The 19,035-nt window shown below is 55.0% G+C and overlaps 1 protein-coding gene across 3 annotated transcripts in view; it reads left to right on the forward strand.

The window, feature by feature from the left end:
• The window catches only part of CACNA2D2 (calcium voltage-gated channel auxiliary subunit alpha2delta 2), a 648,687-nt gene that overhangs the window by 507,144 nt on the left and 122,508 nt on the right, over positions 1–19,035 (forward strand). For all 3 annotated transcript variants that reach the window (XM_050958643.1, XM_050958641.1, XM_050958642.1), the window contains one exon: positions 13,394–13,532. In XM_050958643.1, coding sequence (XP_050814600.1) covers positions 13,394–13,532 — 139 coding nt within the window. The remainder of the gene's footprint in view (positions 1–13,393; positions 13,533–19,035) is intronic.

The raw sequence follows: 19,035 nt of genomic DNA on the forward strand, positions 1-19,035 counted from the left end.
CAAACAGCTTTATTCATTCTGGGCTAGATCCTGCCCTCCCAATCTCACACTGTGATATCGCCCCAGAATCTGGCCTCAAATAAAACCAATGGAACTCTTCCCAGGATGCAAGTGAGGGTGGCAGGATCTGGCTTAAGGGTGATGTAAGCTAAGCTATAAAAGTCGCTTATTTCAGAAGGAAACAGAGTAAATCTGATTGCTCCTGGGAGAGCCCTTGGAATGCACAGCCTGGATGACACCACATACAAGTACTTGTGGGGTAGATTACGCTGATGAGCCAACCTCCAGCACAGGCAATCTGCCTTGGGCAGTGGGCGGATCATGAAAAAAGGCACCATTCTCATAGGCATGGAGGAACACCCAGGAACAGCCTGCTGGTCAGTGCTACCGAAGGACCATAGCTGCTTGGGAACATAGCTGCTCCTCTCTGTCAATAGGCCAGGCCCCCTGGCTTTCTCCAGTCTCTTTCATTCATTTGTGCCCCATCTTTCCAGCAGGCACTTGCTATTTGTAGAGCCAGCAAGAGCAGGAGATCTGCTGGTTCATTGTGAGAGCTGCTAATGGCAGGAAGTGGGTTTAACCTCTCGGAGAGGGCAGATTAGCCTCTTCCACCTCTACCCCTCCCGGCCCTGTAGACTCTTGAACATATCCCCAGGCCTTCTTCCGAAAGGACAAGGAGAGGAGCTCAGGAAGTGGTATCAGAGTCACAGGAAGGCAACCCTCTGTGGGGCGAACTCACTTCAGGCCTATTCCCTTTCTGCAATGCCAGTAACATTTGTGGGGGACCAGCCTGCAAATTCCCAGGACACTGCCTTTTGCTTCCCTCTGATGTGAAGGGACCAGACCCTCCCTCCAAGCTAACTGACCTGCAGTCGAGTCTGGGAGGCGTGTTCTCTTTGCGATGGCTGATCACACTGCCTTAGTGCTGACCAGGACCGGCGCTAAGGTTTTGAGCGCCCTAGGCGGACAGCAATTTCACCGCCCCATGTGCTGGTCCCGCGGCTCCGGTAGAGCTGCCGCAGTCGTGTCTGCGGGAGGTGTACTGGAGCTGCGCGAGAAGCCGACCGTCCGCAGACACGACTGCGGCAGCTCCACGGGAGCTGCCTGCCGCCCCCTCCGGACACCCTGGACTGCTGGCTGCTGCAGCGGCAGCCGGCAGCCCGGGGTTTCCCTGGGCCAGGGGACCCCCGCCCCTGGGCTGCTGGCTGCCGGGGCGGTGCACTGACCCGGGGGACACCCTGAACTGCCGGCTGCCGGGACGGCGCCCTGACCCAGGGAACCCTCTGGGCTGCCGGCTGCTGCGGTGGCACCCTGACCCGGGGGACACCCTGGGCTGCGGGCTGCCGCGAAGGCTCCCTGACCCGAGGGACACCCTGGGCTGCCGGCTACCGCCGGCAGCTCAGACTCCCTCTCTATCCCAGCAGCAGCGGCTGCTCAACCATTTAAAAAAAAATTGGGGGGGCGCTGCTTTTTGGCGCCCTCAAATCTCGGCGCCCTAGGCAACCGCCTAGTCCGCCTAAATGGTTGCACCGGCCCTGGTGCTGACCCTTTAGCCGGCTGAGAGCCAGGGGGATCCAAAAGGGCTCCTAAGGAGTCAGCACCAGAGAGGAGACATCCCCAGCTGGCAGGCAGCGTCTCCTTGCTGGTCTGGAGGTGTCTCGGCAGCCTCCAGAGCCCTGCTCTTTCTCGGGAGGAGAGTCAGTGTCAGGGCTCATCCAGGGTCACTGCCCTGGGGAGCAGAGGACTCACCCAGGATGGTGAGGACAGCCGTTGGTGCTTATGAACCGGTGCTGTGCAGAGAGCGACGGGACCATTCTGCCGCTGTCGACCTGCCTGCCTTAGCAAGGAGATGATATTTTCCAGCAGATGGGGCAGGGTGATTGCCCTCTGCTTGTGCTTACTGTGTCACAACATGTCCCCTGGGGGTGGGGAGGGGAGGCACTGGGTGTTTGTGCCTCAGCGAGTAGTGTAAGAAGGGGAACCAACGCGCAGGAGAGCTGTTGTACCTCTAGGGTGACCAGATGTCCCGATTTTATTGGGACAGTCCTAATCTTTGGGTCTTTTTCTTATATAGGTTCCTATTACCCTCCACCCCCGTCTCGATTTTTCACATTTGCTGTCTGGTCACCTACATTCCCCTCGGCTCCCCCACGTCGTTTCACACACCTGCAGGGATTAATTGCTGCCTTTTCTCTTTCCACCCCACCCCAGTTATGTTGTGAGGGTCCATCAGCTGAGGCTGGCTGGAGGGTGGGTGGTTTGTTCTCTTGCCTGTGCTGGTAAGATGCCATAATTAGCATGATGCTGTGGGGAGAGCAGGGATTGGCTTTAGAGCTGAACTGTGCTCTCTGCCTCCAGTGCAGGCTGCATACTCCTGCCCAGTGGAGCATGTGCAGCTATAAATAAGCTGCACGCTTAATGAACCTTCATCACCAGGGGATGATCCAGCCTGGGAGCGAGGCAGGTGCCATCTTTGAGCTGCTCATGAGTGCCAACCTGTTCCTATGGCTGGATTTAGGTTTCCTTCGAGGGGTCAGGGTTGATGTGCAGTGTACGTGAAAGTCAGAGACTCATGTTACTAGCTAGAGCCAAGACGGCAGAGGCCAGCACTGGGCGAGCTTCATCTCTACCAGCACCCCTGTCCTGACCTGCAGCTCCTGCTAGTCCAGCCTTTGGCTCCCCCTGGCCACCCAGCTCTACCAGGGCCCCTCAATCCTGACTTCCAGTCCTGCCGGCGCCTGCCCTCCACTGCTTTGCCAGTGTACCTCAGGCTTGGCCTGCAGCCCACCCAGCTAATCCTGCGTGCACTGTGCCCTCAGCGCACCTTAAGCTGTGTCCAGATATTGCCATGGAGTGGGAGTGATTTCTGCATTTCTGCCGCTGTGCTCCTATCCCGTCCTCTGCCTCACGATCGCTGTTTGTTAGTCACAGCCGTGGCCCGCTCCTGCAGCTCCTGATAGGTGTGCTTCCCCTTCAAATGAACTGAAATGGGCCATCAGCTTCATTAGCTTATTAATTTTCTCTTCACTGGACATATGGCATGATTTCAAGGCAGCCAGGGAAGAGCCTGGATTGGCTGGTTGTAACAGAGGGCTGGGGAATTAACCTGTCCTTCTTGAGTTGGGCTGGGAGTGGCTTCCACTTGTATTTTCCTAGCAACCTCTGGCTTCTGTTCCCACGTCTGTTCCTTTGCAAAGGCAGAGTGCTCCCATCATATCCTGGATCTGGTTGTTAGCCCCACCTCTGGGCTGTCTTCCTTTGTTTCAGCTGCTCAGAAAAGGAGCTTTTTAATCCCCTTCCTTGCTGAATTCTTTGTAGCCATGCACCAAACACAGTGCTTCATTGGCCATGGGATTAAGGGATCAAGATGGCCATGCAGTGCCGAGTCTGTTGGCCCAGGACCCTGGCTTTGTAATGCAGGATGCTGCTTCCTTTCTGGAGACAGCACTGCACTAGCTTTCTGGTCCCCCTTTCAGGGCTTGTCTGGGATGAGCAGCTGAGAACCTGATATCAGGCCTGCTTAAAGTGTCTCAAGTGCATGAGTGATTGCAACTGCAATCAAAGGGAGCCTTCAGGTGAGATCTGTGCATGGAGGGGAACAGCAGCAGAGCCTGCGTTATCTGCAGTTCTGTTTATAACTCCCGTCCTGGCAGCCTTCCTCCATGCCAGAGTGTCATGGTTAGGAGCAAGGACAAAGCCTTTGGAAATCAGATGAGCATCTTATCCCCTGGGCTTGTGATAATTGTCAGCCTTGAGCCCCAGCCAGAGGTGTTCTTGTGCTTTTCCGCGCTGTCAGATGGGTCTGCGGCACCAGCCAGGCCTGGCAGAAGGCTAACTCTCAACCACTTGGCATTTGCAAAGCAGGCACTCCAGTTTTTCAAGAGGCATGTTGGAGCAGGGGAGGAATGATGGGGAGAGAGGCTTCAAACACCAGCCAAATTGCCCTGAAAGCCATTCTCCGTGTCGCACTGCAGTTCGCCAAGCAGCAAATGATGTGCACAGCAAGAGTGGTGGGGAAAGCAGTGCTGCCTGTTCCAGGTCCATGAAGGGGCAGCCAGAAAGCTTCACAATAGTCTGCTACCGAACTGCTCGGTGCTGTGCCACCATGGCTGCAGCCTGCCTCACTCCCCTACCATGCCCTTCTCTCTGCTTCCCTTGGCCACTGAGCAAGGTGCACACAAGGAACATGGTTCGGGCCTGCTCTCTGCAAGGTTAGGGGTCCACTGGGAGTTTCTCTTTAATACATCTGTGGGCCAGATTAATTCTGGTGTGACTTCATCTCAGTCAGCAATCTATTTGTCTGATGCATCCAGCGGTGTCAATAGGCCATGCCAGGAACTCAGCGTCAAAGGTCAGCACGGCTGGCTCTCTCTCTGGATGGAATGAGAGCTGTGGTCTCGCAAATCCCAGGGCATCATGGTCGTGCCGGCAAGGAGAAGATTGAGTTCTTCTGGCACTTGCGTGGCTCTTTTGGTTGTTTTTTTCAGACAGAGAAGCTCCAAGCTGGATAACTCAGGCCAGGGCTACATTGCAGACATGTCAGTCAGGAGCATGATGAGGTGTCACCCTGACTGACAGAGCCTTGTCAGCAGGAACCTTAGGTGCAGATGCAGCTGTATTGGCAATGCTGCGCTTTTACCAGACTAGCTTATTTTGCTAGCGGCAGCACTTGCCTGAATTATGCTGGCAAAAGCTCTCCTCGTGTAGACATGATCTCAGGCACTGGCTGGGGTAATTAGAGCCATGGGTGCTGAAGGGAGGAGCGGTTCCCCAGGGAGCAGCAGGTGCTGCTATGGGTGCAAAGTTCAAGCTTACAGGGACACACTCAAGTACTCTAGGCCCAAACCTGAGGTCTTGCAAACACCAAAATTCAGTTAAAATGGCTTTTTAATTTTTTGAGATGTAAGCATCCCCTGCCATTGCACCACCAGATAGGAGCAAGGCTTGGAAACTGACTAGTGACACTCATGAAATTGACCAGCCTATTCCCTGTCCCAAGCTATGTGAAATGCCCAGAGCAACCAATCAGCAGGCACGGTGAAAAAAAAAAAGAGAGATAAAAGCGGTTTTCAGCTGGAATAGCCTTCTGCACTGGTTGTAATGCAAGAGGGAATCAGGAGTGGGGGCTATAGTAGGAAGAGAGCCTGAGACATAAGCCCTTGTATCAAAGGCCTGGTATGAGGCAGGGCAGAATTTGGCAAGAACAGGGCTGGTATTGGAAAAATACACATTCCTGAGAAGTGCTAGTCACAGAGTGTTCACACAAACACATCCTGATATCAAGTGGTACCATAACATCCCAATATCAAGGATGGTACAAAAACATTCCCCAAGGATAACAGGAACACACCGACCCCTCCTAAAAGATATGATGAGGATGTAATAGAGATGTTTTGATTGAACCAACATGTACAAGGTGATGGGTGATAACTAGCAACTTCAGGGGGAAGTAACTAATTATGTCAAAGGTGCAGTACTAACTTGTTTGTATTGGGATATAAAGATGTATCTCAGAGGGAGTATCTATGTCTGGCCTTAGGGAGGAAAGTCCTGCCATTCACTGAGCTGGTCCATTGTTACAGGCATAAAATGATTAGTGGTCCGATAGAGCCTGTGGGATACTAGTACATGCTTTGTCGACAATAAACCTGGCTGGATGCCTTCATCCCTTAACGGATCTTGTAGTCATTGGGTCGTTCGCTCGAGGTCTGCCATGCCAGCTGTCTTCGCAGGGCTGGGGCGGCACACAGAGAGAACACATACACATAGCCAAACATCTATCAACATCTAACGACACTGGTGACCCACAGCTGATCTGGTAAGAAAGCAAGCTGTTCTCTGTAGGGATCACTGTGTTTTGCATGTCTGCCCACTCCAAGGGGAAATCAACGTCGTACCCTGCTGGCGTATGCAAGAGTGAAAGTCCCTTCCCTGCTCTTAATGCAGAGCATCTGGGCTAGATCCTGCCCAGCGAGGGAACAGGGCACAGTTCAGACCTGAGCTGATCCCCAGTGGGGGATGATTGTTTGTTTGGGGGAGAAAGCACAGACAGCCCTAGGAGCAAGAGCAGTGTGCTGACCTTGTGCCTGACACAGCAGATGACCAGCCCCTGTCTGATGAGGAGGAAGACCCCAGGTGCACTGGCCAGCTTTGGGACCTCGATGAGCACAGGGAGCCTAGGGCCCTGCTGCCAGAAGACAACAGTCTCTCTCCATTTCCTAGAAAAGGAGCCTCATTTCCTGGAGGTACTGGTCTAAGGGGCCTGCCAGGAATCCCAGCCAGCAAGGTTAGGGAAGGCAGGGGACTGCTTCTCCCTGGTGCGGCTGCCAGCTTTGTCTGATGACTGTCACAGTGCCAGATGGTGGCACTTGGAGCCGGATGCCTGCTGGCAGGATTGAGCCTGGTGGAATCGGCGTCAGACTGGACTCTGGAAGGGCACTCGTTCTGGAATGCAAGGAAGGGGCTGCTCATGTGCCAGGCTGGATTGGAAGCTGGAGGAAGTACTTGTCTCTAACCGGGCATATTGGCCCTTTAAGAGTAGAGGGGGCCAGAAGATCCCATTCCAGGGCATTGGAGTGAACAGAGGCCCAGGAAATGGCCTCGTAGCAGAAGAGGGGAAGCGGTCCTGGGGAATTAGGAGTTGGATGGGGAGACCCACAGGACACTGTTCCTTTAAGGGCCAGGGATCAGAGTGAGCGGGGCTCTCCTCTCTCACAGCCAATCAGCAGGAGCTCTCTGGAGGAAGCGCTATATAGACTGCCTGTCTCCATGGGGCTGAAGGAGAAGAAAACCAGGGCATCAGGGCTGAGCTTCAGCCAGAAAGGGCTGGGACTGGCAGCTATGTGTGCGGCAGACTGGAACAGAGGAGGAGCTTTCCAAGCCATGCAGGGGATCAAACTGGCAGCCCTGCTGTAGCAGCTCGTAGCATCTGGAGCTGTTCTCTCTTCCAGTCACATCTCTTATCGTTTTCCCTGGGATGATCTCTGCTACCGCAATCAGCCCGTCTCATACAGGCTCAAAGATCCGTACTTCAGTCTGGAAACAGGCACAAACGGGACAGGCATCAAGCTGCTTTTCGAGGAGAATTCACTCCTCTCCAGACAGCTCAGGAGCCTATCTTGGTTCTCTTTCCTTAAGCTGGTATTTAAATGTGGCTGTGTTGGTTTCAGTGGAGGGTGAGGGGGCAGAATCTGATGAAAAGGTGGGCCCAGCCCCTTCTACACACAAGCTCCTCACCTCAGTCCCTGGAAAAATCATGGAGCAGATCCTCAAGGAAACCATTTTGAAGCACTTGGAAGAGAGGTAGGTGATCAGGAACAGTCAACATGGATTCACCAAGGGCAAGTCGTGTCTGACCAACCTGATTGCCTTCTATGATGAGATAACTGGCTCTGTGGATATGGGGAAAGTAGTGGACATGATATATCTTAACTTTAGCAAAGCTTTTAATACGGTCTCCCACAGTATCCTTGCCAGCAAGTTAAAAAAGTATGGATTGGATGAATGGATTATAAGGTGGACAGAAAGCTGGCTAGATCGTCGGGCTCAACGGGTAGTGATCAATGGCTCCATGTCTAGTTGGCAGCTGATATCAAGTGGAGTGCCCTAAGGATCAGTCCTGGGGCCAGTTTTGTTCAATATCTTCATTAACGGTCTGGCGTGGACTGCACCCTCAGCAAGTTTGCAGATGACACTAAACTGGGAGGAGTGGTAGATACGCTGGAGGGTAGGGACAGGATACAGAGGGACCTAGACAAATTAGAGGATTAGGCCAAAAGAAACCTGATGAGGTTAACAAGGACAAGTGCAGAGTCCTGCACTTAGGACAGAAGAATCCCATGCACTGCTACAGACTAGGGACCGAATGGCTAGGCAGCAGTTCTGCAGAAAAGGACCTAAAGGTTACAGTGGATGTGAAGCTGGATATGAGTCAACAGTGTGCCCTTGTTGCCAAGAAGGCTAACGGCATTTTGGGCTGTATAAGTAGGGGCATTGCCAGCAGATCGAGGGACGTGATCACTCCTCTCTATTCGACATTGGTGAGGCCTCACCTGGAGTACTGTGTCCAGTTTGGGGCCCCACACTACAAGGAGGATGTGGAAAAATTGGAAAGAGTCCAGTGGAGGGCAACAAAAATGATCAGGGGGCTGGAGCACATGACTTACGAGGAGAGGCTGAGGGAACTGGGATTGTTTAGTCTGCAGAAGAGAAGAATGAGGGGGGATTTGATAGCTGCTTTCAACTACCTGAAAGGGGGTTCCAGAGAGGATGGATCTAGACCAGGGGTCTCAAACATGCGGCCCAGGAGTTATTTTTTGTAGCCCGTGAGCTCCTTACAGCCCCCCCTAATCCTCCAGTGTTTACCTAGAGCGGCTCTGGCCTGGCGCGCACCGGCTGCAGGGCAGGATCCCTGCCTGCCCTGCCCACGCACTGCTCCGGGAAGCGGAAAGAACATGGGAGAAGAGAGGCGCAGGGGCGTGTGTTTATGTTACTTCAGGCACCACCCGCAGCAGCTCCCATTGGCCGCGGTTCCCCATTCCCGGCCAATGAGAGATGCTGGGGGCAGTGCCTGAAGCAACAGCAACACACGCCCCTGTGCCCTTGCTCCCCTACGTTCCAGCCACTTCCCAGAGCAGCACGGGGGCAGAGCAGGGCAGGCAGGCAGGGAGCCTGCCCTGCCCCCAGTGCGCGCTGGGCCAGAGCCTGCCCCCCGAACCCCTCCTGCAGTCGAACCCCCTGCCCTGAGCCCCTTGCCACACCCTGCACCCCAACCCACTGCCCTGAGTCCCCTGCTGCACCTCGACCCCCTGCTGTACCCTGCACCCTGACCCCCTGCCCTGAGTCCCCTGCTGCACCCCGCACTCCTCTTGCACCCCATCCCCCTTCCCTGAGCCACCTACTGCACCCTGACCCCCTGCCCTGAGTCCCCTGCTGCACCCCGCACTCCTCTTGCACCCCATCCCCCTTCCCTGAGCCACCTACTGCACCCTGACCCCCTGCCCTGAGTCCCTTGCTGCACCCCGCACTCCTCTTGCACACCATCTCCCTTCCCTGAGCCACCTACTGCACCCTGTACCCGAACCCCTGCCCTGAACCCCCTGCTGCACCCCGCACTCCTCCTGCACCCCAGCCCCCTTCCCTGAGCCGCCTGCTGCACCCTGACCCCCTGCCCTGAGCCCCCTGCTGCACCCCGCACCCCTCCTGCGCCCCAACCCCAAGCCCCTTCCCTGCACCCGACCCCCTGCTTTGAACCCACTGCCACACCCCGCACCTGTCCTGCACCCCAACCCACTGCCATGAGCCCCCTGCTGCACCCCTCCTGCACCCCGATGATCTGCCGTGACCCCCTGCTGCACCCCACCCCTTCTGCACCCCACGCCAACTCCCTGCCCTGAAACCACTGCCGCACTCCTTCTGCACCCCGACCTCCTGCCCTGACCCCCTGCTGCACCCTACACCCCAACTCCCTGCCCTGAACGCCTGCCACACCCCACACGCTTCCTGCACCCCCTGGGGGCAGGGAGGCGGCAGAGTTGGGGTGGGGATTTCGGGGAAGGGGTTGGAATGGGGGCAAGGAAGGGGTAGGAAGAGGTGGGGCAGGGGCAGGGGCGGGGCCTCATGGAAGGAGTGAAGTGGGGGTGGGGCCGAGGGCAGCGGGGAGGGGGGAGGTGTCAGTAATGTGGCCCTCGGGCCAATGTACTAGTCCTCATGTGGTCCTCATGGTCATTTGAGTTTGAGACCCCTGATCTAGACTGTTCTCAATGGTGGCAGATGGCAGAACAAAGAGCAATGGTCTCAAGTTGCAGTGGGGGAGGTTTAGGTTGGATATTAGGAAACACTATTTCACTAGGAGGGTGGTGAAGCACTGGAATGGGTTACCTAGGGTGGAATCTCCTTCCTTAGAGGTTTTTAAGGCCTGCTTGACAAAGCCCTGGCTGGGATGATTTAGTTGGGGTTGGTCCTGCTTTGAGCAGGGGGTTGGACTAGATGCTCTCCTGAGGTCTCTTCCAACCCTAACCTTCTATGATTCCTGCTCACTCATGCCTTAAAGATGTGGGGAGGGTGATGCAGAGAGGAAGTACAGTACTTGAGAACCAGAGGTAGCGAAAGCCCTGGGCCATAACATTCCTGACCTGTCTGCCCCACAGAATCACCCAGATGCTCTGTAGTGATATACCAAGCCCAGAGAGAGCTGGGCCCTCCTGCTAAGGTCTCTGAGACACTAGCCCCCAGGAAACTGATTCTAGGCTAATCTCTCCCCCACCAAATACCCCAGCCCAAGCTGCTCCCTTGCATGACAGTCCCATGCAGTAGTTTGCTAGCACTGTTTTTCCATGTAAGTCGTGGCTGTAGATGCCAGGTGGAAGGCAGCAGGGGTCTCAGCGATCACAAAGGGAGGGAGGTGACCAGCCAGATAATCTCTTGCATCTGGAGGTGGTCCGTGTTAGGGGAAAGCTGAGAGGCCCTGCCCCACAGAGTCCTGGGGGCCTTTCAAGCCACACCCCCCCTTCCCCTGGGCTCTCAGCAGCTGGAACAGCCAGGAGACTGGCCCTGATGGCAAGTAGCCCGGGCTGCTCCACTGAGCATGTGTATGTCTCTGTTTCTCCAATCTGCTGTATTTGTCATGTGCCCCTCACTGCAGTGACTAGCCGGGGGGGAGAAAGGACCATTCACTGGTGTCCCCATCCTTGAGCTGGAGAGAGTTTTAGGGGGCCTGCTGGAAGGGGATTTGTTGCCAGTCTCCCTCTGGGGGGTGGTGCTGACTCCACAGAGAGAAGTGTCCTGCAGAAAGGAGAGGTTCCTTCTGTCCCCAATGGCAGCACCTGCCGCTGCCAATGTCCTTCTCCAAGCTCCTGTGTGTATGGCCCTAGGCTAGATGGGCCTGCTAGGCTGTGGCAGATGAGCTTGGCTCTGGAGTGGCATGTTACTGGAGTTCACTTCCTGTTTTGTGCTGGCTGCACCTGGAGCAGCCTCCTTGCCCCTTGCTGGCCATTGTGCTGAGATCTGCATCCCTAAGGCCACGTCCAGACTAGGAATTAAAATCGATTTTAGATACGCAACTTCAGCTACGAGAATAACGTAGCTGAAGTCGAATTTCTAAAATCGAGGTACTCACCAGTCTGGACGGCGCGGCATCGATGTCCGCGGCTCTCCGCGTCGATTCCGGAACTCCGTTCGGATTGATGGAGTTCCGGAATCGATGTAAGCGCGCTCGGGGATCGATACACCGCGTCCAGACTAGACGCGATATATCGATCCCCGAGCAATCGATTTTAACCCGCCGATGCCGCGGGTTAGTCTGGACGAGGGCTAAGTGCCACAGGGTGTTGCTCAGCTCTCAGGCCTGCATCTCAGCTGTGATCTTCCCCTGCCTCTGCATGCACGGAGCTCTCTGGAGACCCCCACACTGGCCTGCATGGGGCCAGCAAGTCATCAGAGTCCAGCCCCATGCTTCTGCTTCGAGAGATTTTTTGCCTCTTCACCAGGTTATATCTCCTTCTAAACGGCAACAGGTCCCTTCGTTCAGTTTCCTTGCCAAGGATACGGCAGTCTGCTTCGGCGAGGGAGAGGGAAGTGGAGTGTGAAAGAGAGCCAGTGTGTTCCAGCCCCAGCAGTGGGGAATTTGCTGTCTCTCCACCATAATTAAATATTGTTTGCATTGCTTATTGACAGAGCGCTAAGCCGCACTCCGTTTTAATTTGTTCTTTGATAGTCGCCTTTTTCTGCTAATTGATTTTCAGGGTGGTTTTTATTTTTTATTTTTTGTCTGATTTAATACCTGCGGTGCCACTGAAAACAGAGAGGCAAGGTGACACGGAGCGGAGGAGCGAGCCAGGAACCGGCTTGTCCTCGCACACAGCCAGCTTCCCTCGTCATCTCCACCTACACGAGTTGATACACAAAGCTCCAAGCTTGTCTCTGGGTAACAGGAGAGGCTGGAGGGATCTGATAGCTGCTCCATCGCTGCTGCAGAGATGGAGGGGAATTGGCTTTAGGGAGTTCATAGTTACTCCAGTCCCAGCCTCTCCTAGCAGGGTATTTGGGAAGCACAGGCTGTAGGGGGAGTGCCCAGCTATGCCCACCTTGACCTCTCCCAGTAGGAGGCACTGTAGGAACGGGAGAGGAACTTCCAGCCACTCCATTCCCAATAGGAGGCACTGTGGGGAATAAGGTTCTCCCAGCAGGGTGCCCGGTAAGGAATGGGATGAGGGCTGAGTCACTGCAGAAAATTATGCTGGTTGACTGTGTCTGGGGAACTCGTTCCTGGCGTTCCTCAGACGCCAGCGACCATAGTAACATGAAGTGTTGTGATGTTGATAGCGCCTTCCATCTCAGAGGAGCCCAAGGCTCTTTACAAACTCAGTGCATGCAGCCTGACTGAAATGCAGCCACTTCTGGGGTGAGAGGGAAACAAACGTTGCAGAGCGCAATGGCTGGGGGCAGGGCTTTCTCCAGGGGTTTTGCCGCCCCAGGCAGCCCCAAAAAAAAGAAAAAAGCCGTGATCGCGATCTGCGGCAATTCAGCGGGAGGTCCTTCGCTCCTAGTGGGAGTGAGGGCCCCTCTGCCGAATTGCCGCCAAACACCTGGACGTGCCACCCCTCTCCAGAGTGGCCACCCCAAGCACCTACTTGCTAAGCTGGTGTCTGGAGCCAGCCCTGACTGGGAGGAGGGGAAGGGAAATATCCTCCAAGACAATAGGGCAAACCCCCTCCTCTTCCACAAAGTGCCACAGGAGCTGTAACGTCCACGCAGAGCAGAAAGACGCTGTGGGTCTGATTGTGTCAGCAGAGCTGAGTGGCCACAGCACTAGTCATTGTATGGGCTCCGCACCTGGAAAACCAGCCCCTGTGATCTCTAGGGACCCACCAAAAGAGAGATGCACTTTTGGCACAAACTGCCTGGAGCCAACCCTGTAGGGTAACACCCTGCTCAGAGCTGAACTTGGACCTCCGGGGCTTCGACCAGCCTTTTCTGTGGAGAGCAGAGGGTTTCTTTCTAAGCCCCGTGCCTTGAATGCTCTTGCTGAGGCTCTTTGGGTCTGTGCCTCCAGATGTGATTAGGAGGTGGGCAGTGAGGGGTTAAATTTAATCACCGCACTAGAGTTAGGATTGCCTAGCTCCCCTGTGCATGTGATCGCTTTGCCTGGCTGGTATCCACACCATGCTCTGGTAGTCCCATGCCAACCCGAGCTTTCTGACATGCACGGGTGCCTTCATCTGCCCCGCATTATGTTGATGCGTGGCGTGGGTCTGGCTGCTGGACCGCCGTGGGATCTCACTGTGCTTGGGCTGCCCTGGGCTAAGTGCTACCCACGCTCGGCCTTCCCGCCACTCGCTCTACCTGTCCCAGGTTTGGCGGTGTGTTGACAGGCTGTGTTCTGTTCTCTTCCCAGGACGATCCAGAGGGAGAAGAGATTGAAAGGGAGAAGTCCAACTCCCTGAAGCTGGAGTTTACCGAAGATGTGAACTTCAAAACCAAGGTTAACTATTCATATGCCGCCGTGCAGATCCCTACCGACATCTACAAAGGCTGTGAGTGCTGCTTTCTCCTAAATTTCTAGGGACAATTCTGATCACCTAGGCTGACCCCCCCCCCCCCCCGCATAACGTAGGTCAGAGCGCTCCACCCTGTAATTCTCTATCAAGTCAATAACTCTGACTGAGCTAGAGTGTGTCTTTTCTGACCTCAGTGTAAAGATCTTGAGGGAGGGACAGAGGGCCGTGCTCATGCGTTAGCACTCCTCTCTCTATTACTGTCTTTGTGCAACTCATGGTTTATGAAAAATAACATACAGCCTGTTGACTACCGGAGTCTGGGGACACAAAAGGCTGCCGTAAATGTAGAGCTGTTGAGCCCCTGCACGAATGTCCCATCAATGCAGTTCCATGGCGTGGCCTGTGGAAGACGGAGCATGCACCTTCCCCTGACAAAGCTGCCGTTGGGAGGAGGGGTGTGCGTGCTACAGTGAGTGAACCCCTCCCTCCCCTGTTCAAGGGAGCTGGAATTATAGCAGAGATGGATCTGACCCCAAAGACTCCCCAACCTAGGGGAGGTCCCATCCACCTCCGGCCATCACAGCGCCCAGGCGAAGCCTTGGACGATTAGCGGCACTGCACCAAAACCACCCTGTCGCTTTGCCATGGGGTTCTGTCACTTCCACAGCTCTGTAATGAGAGAGTTGGTCCTTGCGAGGCCTCTTGGTATCTCTCTGCCTCCCTCTGTAAGCCACACTCCTGCATGGAAAGTTTGCCTCATGCTGACGCTGGGTGGGCAGTTCCCTTACCTGCAGAACGGTTGGTAAATAGCTCCCCAGTCTCCACTCACAATGGTGCAGCCGGTTTCTCCCAGACCATGCTGAAAATGTCAGCAGCCCAGCCTAATGACTCAGATGAAGCTGTGGGATTGTGTGTGCTGGCCGTAGTGTCACTGCCACTGCTCCGAGGCTGCTCTCCTCTGGTCTCCCTCCCGCTGTCATACAAAAGCCCTGGCCCGTGTTGGGTTTGTGAGCTTGGTGCCAAAGAGCAACCTGATCAAGTAAGAGGGGGGCCAACCACCGGGAGCTTCTGCTGCCGGACATGCAATGGATGTGTCTGTATCTCACAGAACTTGCTGCAGCTGAGACACACTGACTCGGTTCCTAAGGAGGCAGGGGAATAGAACAGGACTGTAGCCAAGGCCAAGGGTGGGATGGGACGGCGCAGCAGACCTCATCTCTCCAGTCTCAGCGTTGCTGGATGCTGAATTGCAAAGAGAGGGAAGGGAAGGAGGCAGTGAAGGGAGCCATGGTCCATTGTCTGCTACGGGACTGACCCGGCTGGCTTCACATACCGGGAAAGGGTATGTGTCACCCCGCTGCCCTGGAACCCAGCCCACATTTGCTGCCATTTGGTCCTCTGGGACTCTCCATCCTCCTCACCCAGTGCTACTGTACAGTCAAGTGCTTGGTGGGTGAGAGGGGACGACCTCCCTCTGCAGCATTAGAGACTGGCCTCTGTGAGAAGTAGGGCCGTGGAGTGGCTGGACCAGTGGTGTGTCCATGGTTGCAGACTGGCCTCGGCCTTGTCATGAGTGGCTAGAGTTGGAGAGCTCTCACACATGGTCTGCCCGGGCATCACTGTCTCCTGGTGAACCGTGGTGTCAGATGGGAAAGGAGCTTGGGGAACGCATGCATAGAAGCCCCAGTTGTATTGCACAGGGGCCACGGGGTCTGCTAGCTACCCAGCACCATTACTGGCTGGCTCTCACGAGGGAGGTACAGGCACCTACCTTCAGTCTCTATCAGTGAGGCAAAGTCCTCGCCCTCTAACCCCTACGTCTGGGGCTGTCTAAAACACTGCCAGCGATCTCGCCATACCGGGGGTGGGACTAGGCATTGGGTGTTTTCTAAACCTCTCGGTACAGCTGCCTATCTGGAGCCCAGTTAGTGCTTGGTCCCTGCGTGGCTGCAGAGCAGCCCTCCTTCTTTCTAATGAGCTTCCCATGCCAACACTATTAATAGGAGCAGCCTGCCCTGCAGCTTCCTTGGGAGAGCTTAGCTGTATTTCATCCCCCAGGCATCGTCTCTGTGTTCCCAGAAAGGGAGAGTGGGAGGGGAGGAGAGCCCTGCTTTTAAGGCCAGCTCCCAGTCCTATAACTAGTTCCATTGGGGTGGAGGTAGGTGCTACAGATAGCATCTTCCAAGTCCTTAGCCTACTGGGCCGTTGTTAAGCCAGAACCCTTCGTGACATTTACCAGAAGACTCCCTTGCCCCTCTGTAACTCCCAGAGGGTGGTCCAGTCACAGCACCTCCTCCTGACAGTAGCTGGGACGAACCCTCCCCACTGGACAGAACATTCTGATGCTGTCCATTGTGGGTCTCTTGCGCTTTACTCCAAAGCATCAGGTCAAGGTACCAGCCTTAGATGGCTCGTTGGTCTGAGCCAGTACAGTGATCCCCTGTAACAGAGACAGAGACACGTCCGTGTGAGCTAATGGAGAGGAATGCATTAATTCAAAGGCCCCCCGGGTGATGGGACATATTGCAGAGGAAGTTGTGGTGTCCCCATCACCTGAGATGTTTGAGGTTGGATTTGACGCCGCTGTCCAGAATGTGCAGTGAGGGTGGCGTCTTCATCCAGGAGCCAGGTTGGCATTCCGCACAGTGGCTAAGCTGCGTTGGAGGAACAGCGTGGTTTGGTGCTGGCTCCTAATGTTGACATGATCCAAAGAGGCATTGCTCTGAAACCAGCTAGAAGAATGCTCCTTGCAGCACAGCCGACCTCAATCAGCAGATTAGAGCAGCACCCAGGGTAGTTAGATTCACCAGAAGCCCAGAAGGAGTTGGCACCAAGTTAACTAGCCCCGGGGTAGAGTCAGGAAGCTGTCAAATAGCAAAGGGATGAGTATGAATTCCCACAGACTGTCTCACTGCAGGGCTTGGGGCTTGAGGGCCTGGAAGGAGAGTCTTCTGCATTGTGACTGAGAAGGAGATTGGGGTCAGCTACCTGCTACCTGCACTGGCTTGCAGAAAATGAGAGTTGTGCTGCATTCGTGCAGGGAGCACTGTCTCACTGAGGTCCCTTCCCACCCAGAGGATGAGGTCTTTCATTTCTGTGTTATCTCCCCCCTTTGGCTGATTGTTGGGAGCAGCCCTGGGCTTTCCCCAGAAATGAGCAAAATTCATCAACCATCACGTTGTCTTTGGGCTTGAACAATAACAAGGATAAAGCCAGAGCCTGCTGAGTTCTAAAGCTGTCCGTTACACCAGAGTTCGCCCATGCTCCTGCCCCCTCACCAGGAACCTGCAAAGCAGAGCAGGGCCCGCAAGCCGTGACTCTTGCTCACTACATCCTACACACTGGCAGTGAAAATCACCTGCGCCCAGCTGGAGTCCTGCATCGAAGGCTCAGGGGTTCTCTGGCTCCTCATTGCTAACCATAGTGCATACACTTTGTGCTTCACTGTTATGGGGAATTTTGTGCTTGTGAACATGAAGGGACCTGATGGTGCTAGAAGGAGCCAAGCACATGTATACATTTGTGCAGTACGTACCCACTAGGGAGCTGCCAAGAGTTCCCCTCCAATGTGCCCCAGGGAGCTTGCACATCCACTGAGCCTGTGTGAGGGAGCTGTCCAGACTCCCTACTTTGGATACACCAGAAATCTTTGTCTAGTGCAGGGGTTCTCAGACTGGGGGTCGGAACCCCTCAGGGGATCGTGAGGTTATAACACGAGGGGTCGCGAGCTGTCAGCCTCCACCCCAACACCACTTTGCTCCAGTATTTATAATGGTGTAAATATATGAAAGCGTGTTTTTAATGTATAAGGGAGTTCGCACTCAGAGGCTTGCTGTGTGAAAGGGGTCACCAGTACAAAAGTTTGAGAACCACTAGCCTAGTGGTTGGTCCACCATAGACATGGATAAGTCCGCGACAGCCAATCACAGAGGGCCTTTCTCCTTTAGTACAAGGGGTTGAGGCTGATGCTTTTAGATGTGAAGGTCCCAGGTTCAAACCCCACTCTTGGCCCAAGCAAGGTCACTGTTTACACATTAGCTAGGAACACTCATGCTCCTCCTCCCAGCTAGGAGTACGGAAGTAGGGAGCCCAGACACAGCTTCCTAGATCACACACACACACACCCCAACTCCCCCACGAGGCTCCCCTCCATTATCCAAATCGCCATCTCGCCTGTGATTGGAGCCTAGCTCACATCACCTTATTTAACCGCACTTTCCATCACATGCTGATATACAAACTCGTTAGCGGCATGTACAGGCGCACATCCGTGGAACAATTTCACTGCATCGGCATCAGTGGATTAGAAATTGCAATTAGTTTTATTACCCAGCTAGCACGGGCCAAGCAGCTAATGAAGCAAATCATGAGATCGGGGAAGGGGGGGAAGCGTGGGGCGGGTGAGCAGAATGAAATATTCATGATTTCCAACCCCCGGCTCTTCAGCTGGCACAATTGCTAATGTCCTGCCAAAGCCACATAAATCACCATGCTCAGCTATGGAAGAAAATCAAACTGGAGATTAACTCACTCCGGGGAGTTGGGGCCTATTTGGAGAAATAATGGCCAGGAGGGGATGGCAGGAGCAGGGAAGTGGGGGCAGAATTGCATAGGTCTGTCGGGAAGAATGTTGCTTCTTTGGAAATAGCCATTGCAAAAATAAGCCGAAGCAGCGTTGTGGTGCGTGGAAATAGCTGCCAAGCGTGGTGGAGTTGGGGTGAAGTCCTGGCATGCAGCATGGCGGGAGGGAAGAGGGCTTGGAGCAAAAGCACTAGGCACTAGGTGACAGTGCCAAGGCAGCAGACATGGTAGTATCTAAGCACCAGTGCCAAGGGCCACAGACAGAGCCACGTTCTGGTTCGCCCTGTGTGGATGGGACGCCAGGATGCTCCCTGGCTGTAAGGCTAGGGATTGTTTGGGGCAGCAGCAGTGCTTGGCTCATCAAAGGAGCAGGGCAGGCGATGGGTGCTCCTCTTCCAGCATGAGGAAATGGGCTGGAGGGAACAGACGCCAGACCCTGCTGCAGACTCTAGCTGCTGTGCACTCCCCACATGCACACGTACTTTGCAGTGCATGCACACACATACGCTCTGCAGCGTCTAGGGCAGGCCCGGTCCCTCTGCAGCATGCTGCCCTGGCGATTCTCTGCCCCTTCCCTCCCCCGCAGGCACACAGCCTGAGGCCGTGCTGTGGGAATCCTTCCTGCAGGGGCAGACTTTCCACCACATCTCCCCACTAGATCATTTTTTAAACCTTTTATTAAACACTGGCGCCAGCTCCATCCCATCTTCTCTGCTGCTGGGCAGGAGGCTGTTCTGCTCCCACTCCTTGCCTGGCTCCCCGGTCGGTATGTGTCTGCGAAGGGAATGATTAGGGGATCTGTCCTCTCCTATCTGACTAGAGGCAGTAGCAGCCGCACCTGCAGAGAGTCAAGGCGGTCGTGTTTGGGCCCTTGGAAGGGTGGAGGAGCGGGTGCCTTCCCCGTGTGCTAGGAGGGGCTGTGCCTTCCCAAGGCAGGATTCCTCCTGGAGCCCCCTGG

The sequence above is a fragment of the Gopherus flavomarginatus genome, chromosome 6 (assembly GCF_025201925.1).
Source record: "Gopherus flavomarginatus isolate rGopFla2 chromosome 6, rGopFla2.mat.asm, whole genome shotgun sequence".
NCBI classification, from domain to species: Eukaryota; Metazoa; Chordata; order Testudines; family Testudinidae; genus Gopherus; species Gopherus flavomarginatus.